General features: G+C 43.8%; 3 protein-coding genes across 3 annotated transcripts in view; 2 read left to right on the forward strand and 1 right to left on the reverse strand.

Moving 5' to 3' along the window:
- Positions 1-66: 66 nt before the first annotated feature.
- On the reverse strand, positions 67-3,766 carry LOC139553406 (uncharacterized). The gene is made up of 10 exons (XM_071365698.1): positions 3,028-3,766; positions 2,764-2,940; positions 2,612-2,673; positions 2,443-2,529; positions 2,314-2,355; positions 2,072-2,245; positions 1,957-1,992; positions 1,304-1,858; positions 911-1,022; positions 67-816 (listed from the first exon to the last, which is right to left on the reverse strand). The coding sequence occupies exons 1-7, from the start codon at positions 3,128-3,130 to the stop codon at positions 1,957-1,959; spliced, it is 681 nt and encodes a 226-aa protein (XP_071221799.1). The 5' UTR covers positions 3,131-3,766; the 3' UTR covers positions 67-816; positions 911-1,022; positions 1,304-1,858.
- Positions 3,767-4,285: 519 nt separating this feature from the next.
- LOC139553407 (zinc finger protein 770-like) lies at positions 4,286-9,604 on the forward strand. Its single transcript, XM_071365699.1, has 2 exons — positions 4,286-4,474; positions 4,858-9,604. The coding sequence occupies exon 2, from the start codon at positions 4,921-4,923 to the stop codon at positions 8,395-8,397; it is 3,477 nt and encodes a 1,158-aa protein (XP_071221800.1). The 5' UTR covers positions 4,286-4,474; positions 4,858-4,920; the 3' UTR covers positions 8,398-9,604.
- Positions 9,605-9,874: 270 nt separating this feature from the next.
- Positions 9,875-18,095, forward strand: part of aqr (aquarius intron-binding spliceosomal factor) — a 58,176-nt gene continuing 49,955 nt past the window's right edge. Inside the window, exons 1-13 of the mRNA XM_071365700.1 lie at positions 9,875-9,991; positions 10,273-10,376; positions 10,783-10,839; positions 10,929-10,969; positions 11,070-11,105; positions 11,200-11,320; positions 11,571-11,711; positions 12,285-12,353; positions 12,587-12,687; positions 13,719-13,795; positions 14,937-15,001; positions 16,228-16,458; positions 17,041-17,144. Coding sequence (XP_071221801.1) covers positions 10,302-10,376; positions 10,783-10,839; positions 10,929-10,969; positions 11,070-11,105; positions 11,200-11,320; positions 11,571-11,711; positions 12,285-12,353; positions 12,587-12,687; positions 13,719-13,795; positions 14,937-15,001; positions 16,228-16,458; positions 17,041-17,144 — 1,118 coding nt within the window. The 5' untranslated portion in view covers positions 9,875-9,991; positions 10,273-10,301. The remainder of the gene's footprint in view (positions 9,992-10,272; positions 10,377-10,782; positions 10,840-10,928; positions 10,970-11,069; positions 11,106-11,199; positions 11,321-11,570; positions 11,712-12,284; positions 12,354-12,586; positions 12,688-13,718; positions 13,796-14,936; positions 15,002-16,227; positions 16,459-17,040; positions 17,145-18,095) is intronic.

Below are 18,095 nucleotides of genomic sequence, written 5' to 3' on the forward strand. Positions count from 1 at the left end.
GTGTGGCCCTAGTACTCTGTCATATAAACAAATACACATTCCATATGAATATAAAAACACAATGTGTAACATTATGTTCCTTTATTGAATAAGGACAAAACAAAGCAGGTAAACCATCAGCTCCTTTCGAAACTGAAGTCAGTGACTCTACAAGATGGAAAGCACAGAATCCAAGCATATTATACAAAATGATACATACACATTCAAAGGTCTGTATATAACACACCCTGCATGTCTGCACACTAAAATAAATGCAGGACAAATCCATACACATCAACTGAACAGACAAATGAATGGATGCAGTAGCCTCCCTGCAGCCTTGTATTACACACAGTATACCGCACAAACATCATAAGAGGCCAAATTCGTCAAAAAACGAACCCAAAAAAACCCAAATTCCTCTGCCACCGCAGGACATATTTAACCAAAATTGAAAGCACACATACTAACTAAAATAATTCAACACATATTGGTCCCTCAGCAGCCGACCACTGTCGTCATCAGGGAAGATTGCCGGATTGTCCCAGTCCATGGCTGGTGGCACTCTGGGGGCCCTCTCCTTCCTCAGGCAGGCCACATTGTGGAGGACAGCACAAGCCACAGTAATATCACATGCCCTAACAGGGCTGACCCTTAATTTGTGAAGGCAGTGAAAGCGTGCCTTCAGGAGGCCAAAGGTCATTTCAACTCTGGCCCTGGTCCTGGCATGGGCATGGTTGTAGGCCTGCTGTGCTTCCTGGGGGTCTGTGAAAGGTGTCAGGAGAAAAGGCTGGCAGCCATACCCCCTGTCTCCCAGCAACACACCAGAGAATTCACCTGTCAACACAAAATCTCATCATTACTACCTCATAAACACAGTGATATTCTTGACACAGCCATGATGGTTATAAATAGGGGTTGTGTGGCTTACCTTGTGATAGGCACTGATAGATTTCAGAGGCCCGAAAGATTCTGGAGTCATGGACTGAGCCAGGCCATTTTGCCACAACATTGCTGATCACACAGTCAGCATTGCAGACCATCTGAAATCATAAGATGAGGAATATTACACCAATCAATGCACATCACTGGCAATGCAGAGTGTTCGTCAATGGACAATATCAAAAAGTTATGTTCACCTGAACATTAATGCTGTGAAAGGATTTCCTATTCACAAAATCGGCCTCATGGGCACCTGAGGGGGCTTTTATCCTTATGTGTGTGCAGTCCACTGCACCAATGACATTGGGGAAACCTGTCACACAAAGTAATGAGTATCCTACTATGTGTTAACAGTTGTCCTGTAATTTGTAGATCCTCTTACCTGCAATCCTATAGAACTCCTCTTTGATGTCACAGAGTCTTCTGTGGCCAGGGAAGGAGATGAAGACATCTGCTAATGCTTTGATAGCCAGACACACACTCCTTATTGTGCGGCAAATTGTGGCCTTGTTCAGCTGTTCTGCATCCCCCACTGAGTACAGGAAGGCTCCACTAGCAAAAAAGCGCAAGGCCACACAAACCATTTGCTCCACACTCAGTGCATGGCTCCGTGCAGTGCGGTGCTTAATCCTGGGACCCAGTAGTCTGCATAGATACCTGATGCCATCTGCAGAAAACCTGTATCTTTCATATAGATGGTCATCAGGGAAGGCCAGTGGGTCCAACCGGTCCCTGAAGACCCTTTCTCGCCTGAAGGCTCTCCTCAGCACAAGTGCTTCTTCATCCACCACATCTCGCACGAATGGGCATGCCATTGTCAGAGCAGAAAGGAACACACAATTTTGGGCCTTCATATAGGCTAGTGGCCACACCTGGTGCTGGGGGGGTGGGCAAAAGAGGGCGATGCCTTATAACGATGACTTGGTTGTACTGATTGCTGGGAAAATAAAAAAAACCTTAGAAAGATGCCACCGTCCTGTGTGCTCACAATAAGAGCTCATATGTCATGGCTCACTTGACTTTACGAGAATATACCTAATTTTTATTTTGAGCTGTGTCATCTTCTTGGAGCTGGGGGAGGAAAGAAAAATAATGATTAATACATTTGTGTTACAGTTAGCATACAGTGTACATTGAAGGCATATCTCACCTCCCTCTCAAGTTTTTTTATTTCAAGGTCCAGTTTCCTAATTGTCCTCTTTTTTATTTCGGACTCCAGTGCAAGATTTTCCATATTTTTCTTCTTGTACTGAATGTCTATGTCTGCCAGTTCTATTTGGCGCCGGAGGTGGTTGCCATACAACTTTCTGATAGCTTGTGAGCTCTGTGAACACAATACAATTAGCGCAGCTGGAATTTGGCAGGATGTGGTGTCCTTTTATTAATACGCACTATGTTGCCAGGCTGGTTTTCCCACTGTATAGCATCTGGGTCCTGTAAAAGAAATTAGATTTTTTGATTTTGATGAGGACTCCTCACCATTGTAGAGTAAATAGTACTTTCACAGTCTTAACATGATACCTCATGCCTTCTGGAATCCAGAGAGATGGTCTCCTCCTCATCATCGTCTCCATCATGTGCTGTTGCTGCTGCACTGGGGCCTTCACCCTATCACATTTAATCGGATTCATATTGAAGCTAGTAGACAAGACATGCCAGGCCTACAGTATGCCTTTGATGGAGTACTCACTGGATCAGCATCGTCTGGTGCTTGTGCTGGTGGCTCTAACAGGAACACAGTGCTGCCAGACACTGCAAGGCAATAGGTAAACCAAAGTCAGACAGTCCAAATTGATTCAATATGAATGTGGTTGTATCCCATGTAGAGATGGAAGGACATACCTTGAATGAAGCGGGTGGCATCTTGGGAGGAACCTATGCTCGTCTCTTTCCCCCCAGGGATCCCCTCTAAGACGGGCCTGCCTTTATTTAGCTCCAAGGCCATGTCCTCTGCTGGGGTAAGGTCAGCCTTTGGTGACCCACCACCCGTGCCTTGTCTGTGGGTATTCTTTTTCACTGCTAAAACAGTACAGACAATGTGTGAGCAGGCACCTTCTGGGTACAATATATGCTTGTGCTTTGTTAAATATTAGTCAGGGACCATACCATTCTGCAGAATGTTCTTGTATTTGATTTTGACCTGCTGCCATGTCCGTTTTGGCCCGTTCATGTTTAATCTACACACACACACACACACACACACACACATTTAATGGAGTCACACTGCAAAAAATTACTTGCTATTTTTGTCTTGTTTTCAGTAAAAATATCAAAAAATTTATCATAGCTTTATACAGTGTGATGGAGTTACTTTACACAATTTCACTCATATCTGCAGTGCATTTCAATTAAAAATTTAACCGTTTCATAATTACAGTACAACTGCATTTTTGGAGATGTGAATTAAATATTTGAATTGTAATTGTGATGTTTCAGCGGAGCGGTGAGTGTGTAATTGTGCACTACTTACGCATTCAGGCGGTCTGCAATACTTTGCCACGCTTTTTCTCTTTGCTTTATCACTGTGGCGGTGTTGCCTTTCTTCTTAATTATATCTTTTACCTCCTCGTATGCCTCCATGAGGATTTGTGCTTCCGACGGGGAAAAGTACGCGGCTCTAGTTGCCATGGTAAATCAGTTAATCTGTGATCTGTGGCGGGGTCTATTTGAGTGAGCCGTGAGCGCGCACCTATCCAGGATTGGTTTCACCTGGCTTAATGAATCCGTGTCTGCTCATCCTGGCTTGGTCTTTGTGCAACCAATTAAGCCTGGACGCACATGTTTTGGCTTCATTGAGCTCAGCTGAGTCATTTATCCCGGATGTCTTAATTCTACTTTTGTGCAACAGGCCCCAGGCAGTAAACAGTAAGCTTCCAGACATCTTCAAAACTAGAAAGCCACTCGGGTTAATTGGTTAATCTTGAATTAAACTACAAGATGTGGGACATCGAATTAGAGGCTGAGGTAAACATATACTTCTATAGTTGGATTTCCAGTACCCTTTCCCCTTTTTTAAACTTTTTTTTATTTTTATCTCTGACTGATTGTAGACAGGTGTGTCTATGACTGATCGTGCCAGTATACAGTGTCTAGGTCAATTCAATGAGTCCGGGGCAGATTTGGATTGTGGATAGAATCTTAATCTGCAGTAAAAAATAAATCTAGAGATGAGGCTGTGTAATTAGTTTGTGTCTCCATTGGTGTGCTAAACCAACCACAATCCTATTACAAATAACTCGTTCAAAGTGTGGTAGTGGATTTCTGCGAAGTTTTTGGTTTGTTACTATCACCTCGGATAGTTAAATAAAGGTTAGATAAAATAAACGTAATAGATACTGCCACTAAAGTAGACGTCCACCCGAAGTGACGGTAGTGTGGGAACCTAAAATATGTCTTGCTGTTTCCGTCCGAGCATAATTGACAGACGGACACAGTTAATTTTGAACGCTATTGTCGCTTAAACTCAATTTATCGTCGTTTTCTGGATCACAAAGCATACATGTTTCTTGTGTTTCTCATTCTGGAGAACAACAGTCAACCGGACTTGTGCTTGGTGAGTCTTTTATGCATTTATCATGGTGGAACTGGTAGGCTAAATGAAACATTAGGTAAGATTAGCTAACTATCATTTTCAGTGTGTCATTCTGGATTGAATCAAGCTTTCCGTAATATGTTACTACATCTCAAGTTAGGCCTATTTTATGTTAAATAGGAGTTTTAATGATCAGGTGACATATTTTATTACAACAGCATGATGAAAGCTGTGAATAATTAATGGTTTTGCCTTCCCGGGTAGACAAGTTTTTGTTGTTGTTAGGTTGAAAAATGCAGTTGATTTGAGATTGATTCAATACATTCTGTGTTATTGAATAGCCTATTCTATGCGTATACACCCATATCAACATTGTATTTAAGCTGTTTTTATGTTTTTCCTAGATTGTTCAATGAAGGAGAATCATAAAGCATTTGTGGAACATAGGAAAGAAGAAGGCAACAACAATGCATCAGTGCTCCGGTTGTCAGAAGGGTTTCCCGAGTGGCTCTAAACTCCAGAGACACTATCTCATACACACAGGCCAGAAGCCATTTATCTGTTTGGTTTGTGGAAAAGCCTTTAGACAATCTGTACATTTAAAGAAGCACTCTGAGACTCACACAGGGAATTACCGCAATTGGAGTCCACCCACAGACAGTTTGCCACATCCCATATCAGTACCTACAAACCTTGATCCATCTCGTAAGAAATCAGGACATTATTTGACTACCGATACCCCACTGTTGCCTACAGTCTCTTTTCAAAGAGATGGGACCATGCAGAGGACATTACTAGAGATGTACACTACAGCCACAGAGATCAAACCGCAACCTGAACTAATCCCACCTGCTGATAATGGTTGCTTTATCAGCCAACAAAGCACTCTACCAAGTGGACATTATTTCACAAATGTAATACTGCAAGATAACATGATCGGCTCTGATGGAATGGAGAACAGTGTGTGGTACACAGACAATGTCCACACATGTACAGTCTGCCTAATGTGTTTTAGTTCGTCTCACCAGCTTGAGAGGCACTTACCAGTTCACAGTCATCCAAAACCATTTGAGTGTAGCATTTGTGGGAAGGCCTTCAGACTAAGGGTACATTTGAAAATGCACTCTCAAATACATGAACGTAGACCTACTGGGTTTAAGACTATCCCCATGCTAGGGTCTCAGCAGAGCTCTTCTAGAGGTAGAATGAGGGTGAACCACGAATGTCCAACCTGTTCAAAAACGTTCTGTTCTCCATCCAAACTAAAGCGTCATTTTCTTACTCACACTGGCCAGAAGCCCTTTTCCTGTGAGGACTGCGGGAAAACATTCAGGCAGGTGTCACACCTGAAAACCCACCTATATGCCTCACATAATATATCAAATTCCCAAAGTGGGCATACCAAACAAAAACGAATAGATGCTAGAAACAAAAATAAAGAGATCGAGCTACAGTGTGAAATAAGTGTCAGTGCTCCACAGCACCTGGACAAGTTGGAAGCAAAGTCTCCTCTTCCTGTCAAAGTGGAGCCGAATACCAGTGGTACCAGTCACTTTCAGTGTAGCATTTGCTCGAAGACATTCAGAAGTTCAATTAGACGCAGGCAGCATTACATGATGCATAAAGAAGTAAGACCCTTTCAGTGCCGTGTCTGTGGCAGAGCCTTCCATCTTTCAACCCATTTAAAGAGGCACCAATTCAGCCATAAGAACTTAGATGAATCTCAGAACACAAGTCAGGTGGATGATCACAGGGATGCTGTGTCGAAGACAGAACATGCATACCAGAATTCAGACAAAGGGATGACTACTCCAGGGACTAATGATTCGAAAGTATTTGAGCTTGATATTATTGTTAAACCAGAGCACTGGAAGCTGAATTTCAAAGTTGATAAAGACTTTCCAGTTTCCACTCTGCAGGACTCAACTGCAACATCTTACCTGGAGACACCGGTATCTGGTCAAACCAACAGCCAATGTAAGAAGATCAGCCAGAAAACAATGAATCAGCCACTGAACCATCAATGTCTAGCATGCCTTAAAAGTTTCCCTTCTCCATCCAAACTGCAGCGGCATATGTTGACCCATACTGGTCAGAGACCGTTTGGGTGCTACACATGTGGGAAGAGGTTTCGCCAGCCAACACATTTAAGGATCCACTCCCGCACTCATCTGTGGTCCAGAAATGGCAAGCAAAGATATGCTCAGCGTTCTAGACCTCCATCACGTCGTATGACTGAGTACAGAGGGTCTCCAGTGGGTGTCCAATTTCAGGAAAAGCTTCCCGAAAAGCTCAATTTTGATAGGAACTTTCACCTTAACTCCCCTACAAAGAGTCAGTCAGGTCAAGGCAGTGCTTTTACATGTGGACACAATGAATGCAATAGTAAAGTGCTGTTTCAGTGTTCAACATCCTCGCTATCCAAGCTTCGGCTCCCTCTCCAAATGCCACCAGAAACAACACTGAATCAAAGTGGCCACTTACAATTGAAAAATCAGGCAAAACCTTCAGCAGGAAAAGTTCACAATGACCCTTTCCTGAGTATAGGTCCTGAATTGGCTGTAAAAGGTGCTGATGCCACCCCTGTGGGGAATACAAGCCATACCCAACACCAGTGTTTGCTGTGTTTCAAATATTTCCCATGTGCCTCTAAACTACAAAGACACAACCTTGTACACACTGGCTTGAGACCTTTCCGATGCCTGGCATGTGGAAAAACATTCAGACAGGCCACACACCTCAATGTCCACGAGCGAACTCACAACAAGTGGAGACCCTTCAGGCCTGCCTCTCGACAGGGAAATAGAATGAAAGTAAGAAGGCAGCAACAACATCAGTACTCTAAAGTCTGTGTTCAAGTTCCTGTGGCGAGTTCTATGAAAACAACAGAGCTGTTACATTTGAATGGTGTGAATGACTGGAGACCATTCCAGGACAATTTTGAGGATAATAATCAAGCAGAGGCACAACAGAACAACAACATAGTCAACACTTCTAAACAATCCATACAAAACAAGTTGCACAAGCGCAACAACTCCAGGCCTATAAACAAAGTGATCTGTGTTAAAAGAAAAGCACACCTGTGCACAATTTGCCAGAAGGGCTTTGACACTCCAAGCAAACTATCCAGACACTTTCTCATACACACTGGCATAAGACCATTCAAATGCAGTTTCTGCACTAAAACTTTCAGACAGCCTTGCCACTTGAGAAGCCATGAACAACAAACACATGAGAATAGAACATGTAGTGATGTCCAGGAAAACAGCAGGTTTTGGGACCATGAAACTCTTGCCTCTGCTCAAGGAAAGACACTGAGAGACATGCCACAGTCCTACAAAGACAGTTCTGATCACTGCTCAGTCACTGATGAGGGGTTAGAACATTCTTCACAGACAAGAGACCCAAGCTTTGTGGCAAAACAAGACATACCAGATGATAGTATGGAATCTGGGAGTAGACAAAGTGAGGACTATTGGTGCACTGAGTGTCACAGTCACTTCTTGTCCCCATCTGAGCTTGCTACTCATCTAAATGTTCATGTCCAAAGCAATGAGATTGCAGGTCAGACTTCATTGCAACCGGAAATGGGGGGACACATGGATGTTCAAACCAATCGAGTCATAGCAGATGCAGACAGCCATAATGTTATCCAAAATGAGAGGCTTGATCATTACTGGTGTGAAACAATTCACACGCCATTTCAGTCTTTTGAAATGGAAAGGGATCTTCAGGTCCATAAATGTGTCTCAAGAAATCTAATTGAGTTTACTCAGTCAAGCCCATATCAGTGTGCAATTTGCTTCAAGGATTTCAAGACTCCCTCCAAACTCCAGAGACATTATGTCACCCACACAGGAGAGAGGCCATTCCAGTGTAAAGTGTGTGAGAAGACTTTCACACAAGCGTCTCATCTAAAAACACACCAACGCACACACAAGTAAGACATGGCCTTAACAGATACATTTATATTTTAGTCTTTTAGCAGACACTTTTATCTGGAGCGATTTAGAATAGTGCATACATTTTCGTATTAGATCGTTGTTTTTATTTACCTATATCTAATATGATTTATTTATCTCTATCTTTTCTCACTTTAGTTTTGTATGCCCACAACACTGTTCAGAAAGATTAAAATTACAATTTGATTGATTTGAATAAAATGTGCATTTTATTGTCATTTGTTGATTCCAGAGTTTAAAATGAAATTATTGTCATGTGAAGCCAAGGCATTTATGGTAAAAACAATTTGCGTATTATTTATTGGTTAAGAGTTATTTTTTAATCATCTGCATAATTGACATTTATTTTATTGTTTTATTTAACCTTTATTTAACTAGGCAAGTCAGTTAAGAACAAATTCTTATTTACAATGACGGCCTACCAAAAGGCAAAAGGCCTCCTGCGGGGACGGGGGCTGGGATTAAAAATAAAAATATAGGACAAAACACACATCACGACAAGAGAGACAACACAACACTACATAAAGACAGACCTAAGACAACAACATAGCATGGCAGCAACACATGACAACACAGCATGGTAGCAACACAACATGGCACAGCACAACAACATGGTAGCAGCACAAAACAGGGTACAAACATTATTGGGCACAGACAACAGCACAAAGGGCAAGAAGGTAGAGACAACAATACATCACGCAAAGCAGCCTCAACTGTCAGTAAGGGTGTCCATGAATGAGTCTTTGAATGAAGAGATTGAGATAAAACTGTACAGTTTGAGTGTTTGTTGCAGCTCGTTCCAGTCGCTAGCTGCAGCGAACTGAAAAGACAAGCGACCCAAGGATGTGTGTGCTTTTGGGACCTTTAACAGAATGTGACTGGCAGAACGGGTGTTGTATGTGGAGGATGAGGGCTGCAGTAGATATCTCAGATAGGGGGGAGTGAGGCCTAAGAGGGTTTTATAAATTAGCATCAACCAGTGGGTCTTGCGACAGGTATACAGAGATGACCAGTTTACAGAGGAGTATAGAGTGCAGTAATGTGTCCTATAAGGAGCATTGGTGGCAAATCTGATGGCCAAATGGTAAAACCATACTTTGCTGTTTTGATCAAAGTTTGTGTGACATGTTTAAAACAAATACATGTCTATACTATATAAATGTCTATCTCTTGAGATTTTATATTGTCCGTTGAATTATGCAAAATGGTACTTCATAGTTCATCATAATAGCACGTTAATGATTCAGGTAACCTATCTTCATAGACTACTATGTTCTCTCATATCACTATATAGTCTAAAATATTGTTTAGCCATAATAACAACTCTATAATGATAATCTCAGATATTATAGAAATAACCCCAAACTTGATCGATTTTCCATATGGGTACGCCCAAAGATTTTGGAATATACTGACTAAATATACTGGCACTGCTTGCTGTGTAGGAACTGTTATGTTATACATCCCTTGTTTCACTAGGAATCTAAACATAGCGAACCGGAAATGTGTCGCACATAAATCGTTTTGCTTGTGTACATGCGTAGCGGGAATCACACAGATGTTTTGAAATACCAAGGTTGGTTTCTACAATTATTTGACTTTATATATAAACAAGCAATGTTTTATTATCAACAAATGTTTGCCACCATAGCCAGCTATTTGAATATAACGGATACTAGCTAGCTAGTGTCAGCTACTCCTACTCTGTAACGTTAGCATTAGCTAGCTAGTTCGCTGTACTGTAAAGTCAACTTAGCTAGCTCGTCCAAATTTAGCTAGCATACTAGTGTTATAAATTACAAATGTCATTGGAATAAGTAGTTTGCTATGTTATTTTATAGTTACGTTTTTCCTCAGGAAAGTAAGATAGCGAGTTGAACCCCGACATGGAGAATCAAACCCATGCTAAGAAAGCATCTGCGCCCTCTGTGTCCCAAATCAACGCAGAATATGTCACACAGGTAACTATATACGCAAATACTGTTTTAGTGCTTTGAGTTTCTGTTTAATAGGTGTCTCAATTACACTTGTGCTAAAATAACTACCATCTCTGCTTATGCTGGACATCACGTTGGTAGTTACTGCTACTTTACACTGTTAACATCCTTAACTGTCGGGATTGGGAAACTGGGATGTGAGTTTTTTTAACTTGTTTTTTTATGTCACTGATTATTTGTTTCAACTTCAGTTCGTTTCAACTGGTCGTTCAGAACAGTACCGCTTCTGTTTGATTGAACATTGCACACCGTTTTTTCCCCCAAACTAAACACAGCCCTGGTTGCCATCTTTTTGAATTGGAGGGGAAGGGTTTTCGAGGAGGGGGTGTACTGTGGATTGCTGTTATAATAACGCTCTTTCTTCTCTAAGTTGTCTAACAGATACTGGGCTCCCCATGCCAAGAATAAACTACCATTTGACCCAAAGGTGAGCCTCCTACTGACAAACTTGAGTTATGAATATAGTGGAGGAGATGGTCTTCTTGCTCTAACAAACTATAATTGTCACCCACTCAGGTTTTGGAGGATGTCTATGAGAGAGAGATTCTCAAGTCCAAGTGAGTGAAATCAACTCTTGAATAGCATCAGTATTTTGTAATGTTAACTTGTCTTACTACAAGTAGAATAAATCCTCCATGTCTGCTATTTTATCTTCAGGTTCGCCATTAGGAAGATCATGTTGTTGGAGTTCAGGTGGGTTTTTGACCTTTTTTTAATGTGGCCTCAATACATTATCATCAGTCATTTAATGTTTTTAATATGCTGTTATTTGTGTCCTGCCTCTCAGTCAGTACCTAGAGAACTACCTGTGGGTGAACTATAATCCTGAGGTCTCCAGTAATGCCTACCTCATGTCCATCTGCTGCATAGTCAATGAGAAGTTCAGAGAGAACGTCCCTGCCTGGGAGGTAAGAATGGATTCAGTGGCCTGTCAAACAGAAATGTTGATCCTTTGGTTCACGTAACAAATTGTTATCTGTGTTAGCATGTTGAACAACACTCGCTGTTATGTTGTGAATATGAGTGTTGCGGTCAGCTGTACAGGGACAGCCCCAGCGTTACAGCTACTTAGGGAAAATGTCTCCAGCAACCATGGATCAATGTCCTCTAATATCAATGCATGTCTTCTTTATCCCTTGGTTTATTATCTTTATCCAGGTGTTTAAGAAGGAGCCCAGCCACTTCCCGTACTTCTTTAAGTGTGTGATGGAGGCCGTGCTGGCTGGAGAGGAGGCTGGCCTGACTCTGAAGGAGCAGACTGTACTGTTGGTCTTCCTTGACCACTGCTTCAACAGCCTGGTATGTCATACACCAACCAATGTCTACCTCTCTGGAAATGTGGAATTAGTTATTGGCTGAATCAACCACATAATATAAGTTGAGTAATGCATTGTTTTATTGCGAAAGTATGTTAGTAACAACCATAGAATGAAGAGTCCCTTCTGCCCTTATTCACTCCCCTTTCCCCGGCCTGATGACAATGGATAGGTGGAAGCAACAAAGCTAGATGGAGCTACTGCTTACGCCTATCCAGTAGTCTCAGGGCCATGAAGATGAGCTAACAAAAGGTTAACTTCCTGGAGGTGGTTTTAATAAAAGTAGTTTGGTGCAGGTTCCACTAGGTGGCAGTATTACACTTCAAATTGTGTACTCGGGTGTCGCCCTAGCACATCTGTGTTCTCCACTCCCTTCTCAAACCCATGGGTAGCCATTGCACCAGTCTCACTCTGAAAATCAATTTTCATCCCCTCTGCTGCTCCTGAACTCAATGCGATGATTCTAATCAGTTTGGTGCATTGCCATTAGTCTACCAATGTACAAATATCCTTATATCCCTCTCCGACCCCCTCCCATTCTCTCTCTCTCTCTCAGGAGGTGGATTTGATTAGAGAGCAGGTGCAGCAGCTCATCTCACTGCCCATGTGGATGTGTATCTTACCTGTAAGAACTCTTCCCCTTATCTCAAGTGCTCTTATGTCCTTAGAACTGTCACCCTGTTAGATATATGTATTATGTTTAAAATTGTGACAATATTTTACACATTTACAAATTGTGATTGATTAAGTGGAATAGGGTTGAAGAGCCAAAAACAACTTTCCTAGTGCAAATGTTTAGTTTGACTATTTTTATAGCATCCTTAAGATTGATTAATGAACACACTTTCATTTTTACAGTCTAGACTGCAACACGAGCTGAAGAAAGTTCCCAAGCTCCAAAAGTTCTGGAATCTGATCAAGAAGAATTTTGACAAGCTGGAAGGCAAAGCATCAGAGCAGTAAGACATTCTCCCTTTGCCGGTATCTGGACCAGTAGAAATAGACCTTCTGCCTGTATCCGGACCAGTAGACATAGACCTTCTGCCTGTGTCTGGACCAGTAGACATAGACCTTCTGCCTGTGTCTGGACCAGTAGACATAGACCTTCTGCCTGTGTCCGGACCAGTAGACATAGACCTTCTGCCTGTGTCCGGACCAGTAGACATAGACCTTCTGCCTGTGTCTGGACCAGTAGACATAGACCTTCTGCCTGTGTCTGGACCAGTAGACGTAGACCTTCTGCCTGTGTCTGGACCAGTAGACATAGACCTTCTGCCTGTGTCTGGACCAGTAGACATAGACCTTCTGCCTGTGTCTGGACCAGTAGACGTAGACCTTCTGCCTGTGTCTGGACCAGTAGACGTAGACCTTCTGCCTGTGTCTGGACCAGTAGACGTAGACCTTCTGCCTGTGTCTGGACCAGTAGACGTAGACCTTCTGCCTGTGTCTGGACCAGTAGACGTAGACCTTCTGCCTGTGTCTGGACCAGTAGACGTAGACCTTCTGCCTGTGTCTGGACCAGTAGACGTAGACCTTCTGCCTGTGTCTGGACCAGTAGACGTAGACCTTCTGCCTGTGTCTGGACCAGTAGACGTAGACCTTCTGCCTGTGTCTGGACCAGTAGACGTAGACCTTCTGCCTGTGTCTGGACCAGTAGACGTAGACCTTCTGCCTGTGTCTGGACCAGTAGACGTAGACCTTCTGCCTGTGTCTGGACCAGTAGACGTAGACCTTCTGCCTGTGTCTGGACCAGTAGACGTAGACCTTCTGCCTGTGTCCGGACCAGTAGACGTAGACCTTCTGCCTGTGTCCGGACCAGTAGACGTAGACCTTCTGCCTGTGTCTGGACCAGTAGACGTAGACCTTCTGCCTGTGTCCGGACCAGTAGACATAGACCTTCTGCCTGTCTGGACCAGTAGACATAGTCCCATCAAAGGCACAGTGTTGTGATGTGTGTCGCTAATTATTATTTCCCTGCCTTTATTTCCAGAGCTAAGATGGAGAGGACGTTCCTCTCTGCTCTCATTAAGAAGTTTCTTGGTGTTCTGGTGTCCATTTCCCCAGCAGGTAACATTTAGCAACACAGTTATGATTTATGAGCAAAGCGCTGTTTCATTATTCCCCACAAGCAGCAGGACACCGCAGGGGGGGGGGGGGGGGTTACTAAGAAGAGATTCTCAAGGCTAAAAATGGTCCTCATACAGAAAAAGTTGTCACACCCTGTTGTGCAAATTTATTTAAAAGGTTAGCAGAGGTACAAATCTTACTCTGGCGGCAGGCAGCCCAGCGGTTAAGAGCCTTGGGCCAGTAACCGAAAGGTCGCTGGTTCGAATCACATAGCCGGCAAGGTGGAGGGAAAAATCTGCCGTTCTGAGGCCGGGGTACAGTTGTTGCTCAAGGACAAGGCAGTTAACCCCTGACAACAACTTCTCCCCGGGCGCCGATGAAGTGGATGTCGCTTAAAGCAGCCCCGCCCCACCTCTGATTCAAAGAGGTTAGGTTAAAACACATTTTGTTTGAATGCATTCAGTTATGCAATGACTAGGTATCCCCTTCCCTACCAGTGGCAGACGAGGCAGACGAGGACAGCCCAGGCAGGGGCTACTTGCTAGCCTTTATCCTTGTATATGATTAGCCATAGATCTTTGATAGTCTTTATCTATGCGCAGGCCTCATCTCTCTGTGACCGTCTCAGCTGTCGCCTTCTCTCAGCTCAGACCTCATTACCGGTGTGAGACCCCCTTCTTCAACCCTCTATCTGTCCCAAAGTTCATCCTTTCCTTCCGACTTGACCCCCACTTTGAAAGAGCAGTCCTGTCCAGATGCTCCCGCTCCTCACAGCCTCCATGGTGATGTAATGCAGGGTGACCAGACTCCTCCCAGCCAACCTGAATGCTCAGAATAGCATCTTTCCCAACATGCAGCTGGGTGAAGGTGGTCATGCTGGGACCCAGACTCTAATCGTCCCCGTCAGAGTCCTGGTCCACAGCACGGACACACACGCCTCCCCTAATGAGGGCTTCTCTCCCAGTGTGCTACAGTGCCTGAGGAAGACACACACACCGCGTTCTCCGTGCACGCCCGGGCCACTTCCTGGCACTACCTCTCACACACATCACCCCCCCCATTCCCTCCTGAGTGATAGCAGAGTGTATGGTCATGTATTTTATTACCTGATCTGAATGTCTCTCTGTGTTGTCTCTCTCAGGCCCTGTACCCATGGAGAAGGTGCACTACTGCGAGAGGTTCATCGAGCTCATGATTGACCTGGAGGTAAGAAACACCATTTATAAGGGACGTAATGGTCTTGTTGTGTAGTTATGAGGGGTACCAGGCAGCCATTTCATATAGGATCAACAGAATATCTGCAATCACTGAGCATGCAAAGACACTGAGTTCGCTGTACCTACCTATACAGCTATTTCGGTCTTGATCTGTGTTGAGTATGGAACTCTGTCCCTGAATGACTGGTTTTTGATGACTGAGAAAATAAATGTTATTTCTAGCATAGAGGTGTAAGGTCACAATGTAGCACGCTTTTTTATCATCTCTACTCTGGCTTTATGATAACATGTAGCGAGGTGTCACAGTCAAGGCTGTCCCTTCCCTCTCCAGGCTGCAAGGTGACGGTGCTCCTGTTTCCACACAGGGAGGATAGGATGAATTGAGTTCTATTCCATCTGATGACAGGCTATACTTTTTTCCCCTGGCACCGGCAAGTCAAGCTGCCTCCGGAGAAATCCTTTCCCTCTCAGCAGTATCATTTTACAAAGGGGTGGCTGAAATCTCATACTTGCCTCTCTGGGATGATATGATGATGCCCTGTGAATCTCTGTATGGAAAAAGAGACTACATTTTACACTTCTGCTAGGCTGAGCTGTCTATCTGTCATGGCTGGTTGGGGATCAAAGATGGCTGCCGTAGATAACGCTTGCCTGTGTTGTGAGAGGGTAGTATACTTTGCAGCACCTGCCTTCTGTATAGAGGGGAATTCAATGGAATAAATGAAGGTTCTGTTGTTGCCATTTTCCGTAAATGTTTCTGTATAAATATTGTCATTGTTTTTCTCCTTTCCTCTTTTTTGGAAATGTGAACTCTCTAACCCCCATCAAAATGAGTCCAAAACAACCTTCTCAAATAGACCCTTTATTATTAGGGCCCTATTTATACTCTGGGACTCAATGGTGGGAACTCTGTTTGGTAGATGGATTGATCTGAATGACCCCAGTGACTGAGTCAATCCATACATGGACTAATCCTGATTGTGATGTTGCACCGTCTCCTTGTTATCAGCTACAGGCCTGGGCTGCATATTAATAGTAGGCTGGATTTTAGAACACCCTCGATGTGTTAACATTCTGACTGAGGCCCCTTTCTTTTTCTAGGTGTATGTGTGAAAAATCAAGAATTATTGAGGCTCTGGTCTTGTATAAAGGCTGCTGTTTCAGCATTGTTTTACCAGGATGTGTAATGTGTGGTTCCATTCTGTCTGTGTTCAGGCCCTGCTGCCCACCAGGCGCTGGTTCAACACGGTGCTGGACGACTCCCACCTTGTGGTGAGCTGCCACCTGTCCAGTCTCATGCAGAGAGAGAAGGAGGGTCACCTTTTCTGCCAGTTACTGGACATGCTGAAGTTCTACACAGGCTTTGAGATCAACGACCAGACGGGCAACGCCCTGACGGAGAAGGAGATGACCACGCTCCATTACGACAGAATCACTTCACTGCAGGTACACACATACAACACCATGCTGGCCTCCATTTTGTTTGCTTACCTTACCTGTCTAGTTAAGAATGTGTTGTGTTTTAAAATAGTTTATTTGATAGGGATTGTTGTTAACATCAGTGGCACATTTTAAGAGTTGAAAGTAGAGCGCGAGAGTTGTGTGCACCTGGGCGACGTGACCGGTGCTGTGAGTAAAACATGTACCAATATGAATCCTTCATGATTTAGTGACAGCTTCCAGATGTCTTTGACAAGAAATAATATCAAGTCACATTTCAGTCCCAGAGAGAATTCTCCATAGATTTCAGTGTTTAACATGTTTCATGATTATTATTATTATTATTTTTACCTCAACTTGATATGATCAAATGCATCTTTTGGAGAAATACAGGTTGGTTCATCTGTTCTTAGCTTGGCTCTCCATCTGTCCATCTCTCTCTTTCCCCTACTCTCTAGCCCCACATAGATGCTGGATTAATAAATGAGGGAAATCTGTAAGGTGCCTGCCTGACATCACACTGGCTCTGAGGTGTTTGGGGAGGGTGGTGTTTGCACCTGCTTTTAATGTTTGTGTGTTGTCTTTCAGAGGGCCGCCTTTGCCCATTTCCCAGAGCTGCAGGACTTTGCCCTGTCCAATGTGGCAGCAGTGGACACACGGGAATCCCTTACAAAACAGTTTGGTCATCTCAGGTAAAGTGTGTCTGTGTGATAGACGGGTGGGAGAAGAATCAATTGTTAGTGTGTGTGCGCTTCCTATCCTTGTCTCCTTTCTGGTCCTAGATGGTGCTTGATATAGTTTGATATAGGTAACACTGGGTCTCAGCAAGCCAGGCAGTGAAATATAAGCTGTTTTTGTGTGTGGAGGAAAATAACATCCATAAACATCTTAACCTTTTATATCTTCACGCTACCCTGATGACAAACGTTGAGTTGTCACTGTTGTAATGCTAGCATCCCTAACGCTGCCCCCCCCCCCCCCGACAGTGAATGTTAGTCAGCCTGTGAGTCCTTGAATGTGCAGTAGAGTGGTACCAGCCAGAGGGAGAGAGAGAGGCTCGCCTCATTAATTGAATCGATCTGCAGGGGCTGGAGAATAAACTCTTTGAACAGCTGTGTTTGTCAGATCATGTTAGGGAGTGGCCTCGCCAAAAAGCATTCCCCCTTTGATGGGGCCTTGTTAGTGTGTGTGTGTGTTTGTGGGACGGCGGCAGGTAGCGTAGTGGTAACAAAAGGTCACTGGTTCGAATCCCCGAGCCAGCAAGGTGTACAAAAATCTGCTGTTCTGCCCTTGAGCGAGGCAGTTAACCCTAACAACTGTTCCCCGGGCGCCAATGACGTGGATGTCTGATTCAGAGGGGTTGGGTTAAATGCGGAAGATGCATTTAGTTGTACAACTGACTAGGTATCCCCTTTCCTATCCTTGTCTCCTTTCCTCCTGGTCCTAGGTGCTGCTGAGTTTGAGTTAGTTAACACTGGGTCTCAGCAAGCCAGGCAGTGAAGTATCAGAGTTGTTGTGTGAATTTATCCCAGAAGAGAGAGAAGCTCAAGCTGTCGTTTCTCCTGTGGATTGTTGTTCTCATGAATAAAGCCAGGCTCTGCATTGTTATCCAGTCACCCCACTGGCTTCAAAGCAGCTCTGGA

The sequence above is a fragment of the Salvelinus alpinus genome, chromosome 25 (genome assembly GCF_045679555.1).
Source record: "Salvelinus alpinus chromosome 25, SLU_Salpinus.1, whole genome shotgun sequence".
Taxonomy (NCBI): domain Eukaryota; kingdom Metazoa; phylum Chordata; class Actinopteri; order Salmoniformes; family Salmonidae; genus Salvelinus; species Salvelinus alpinus.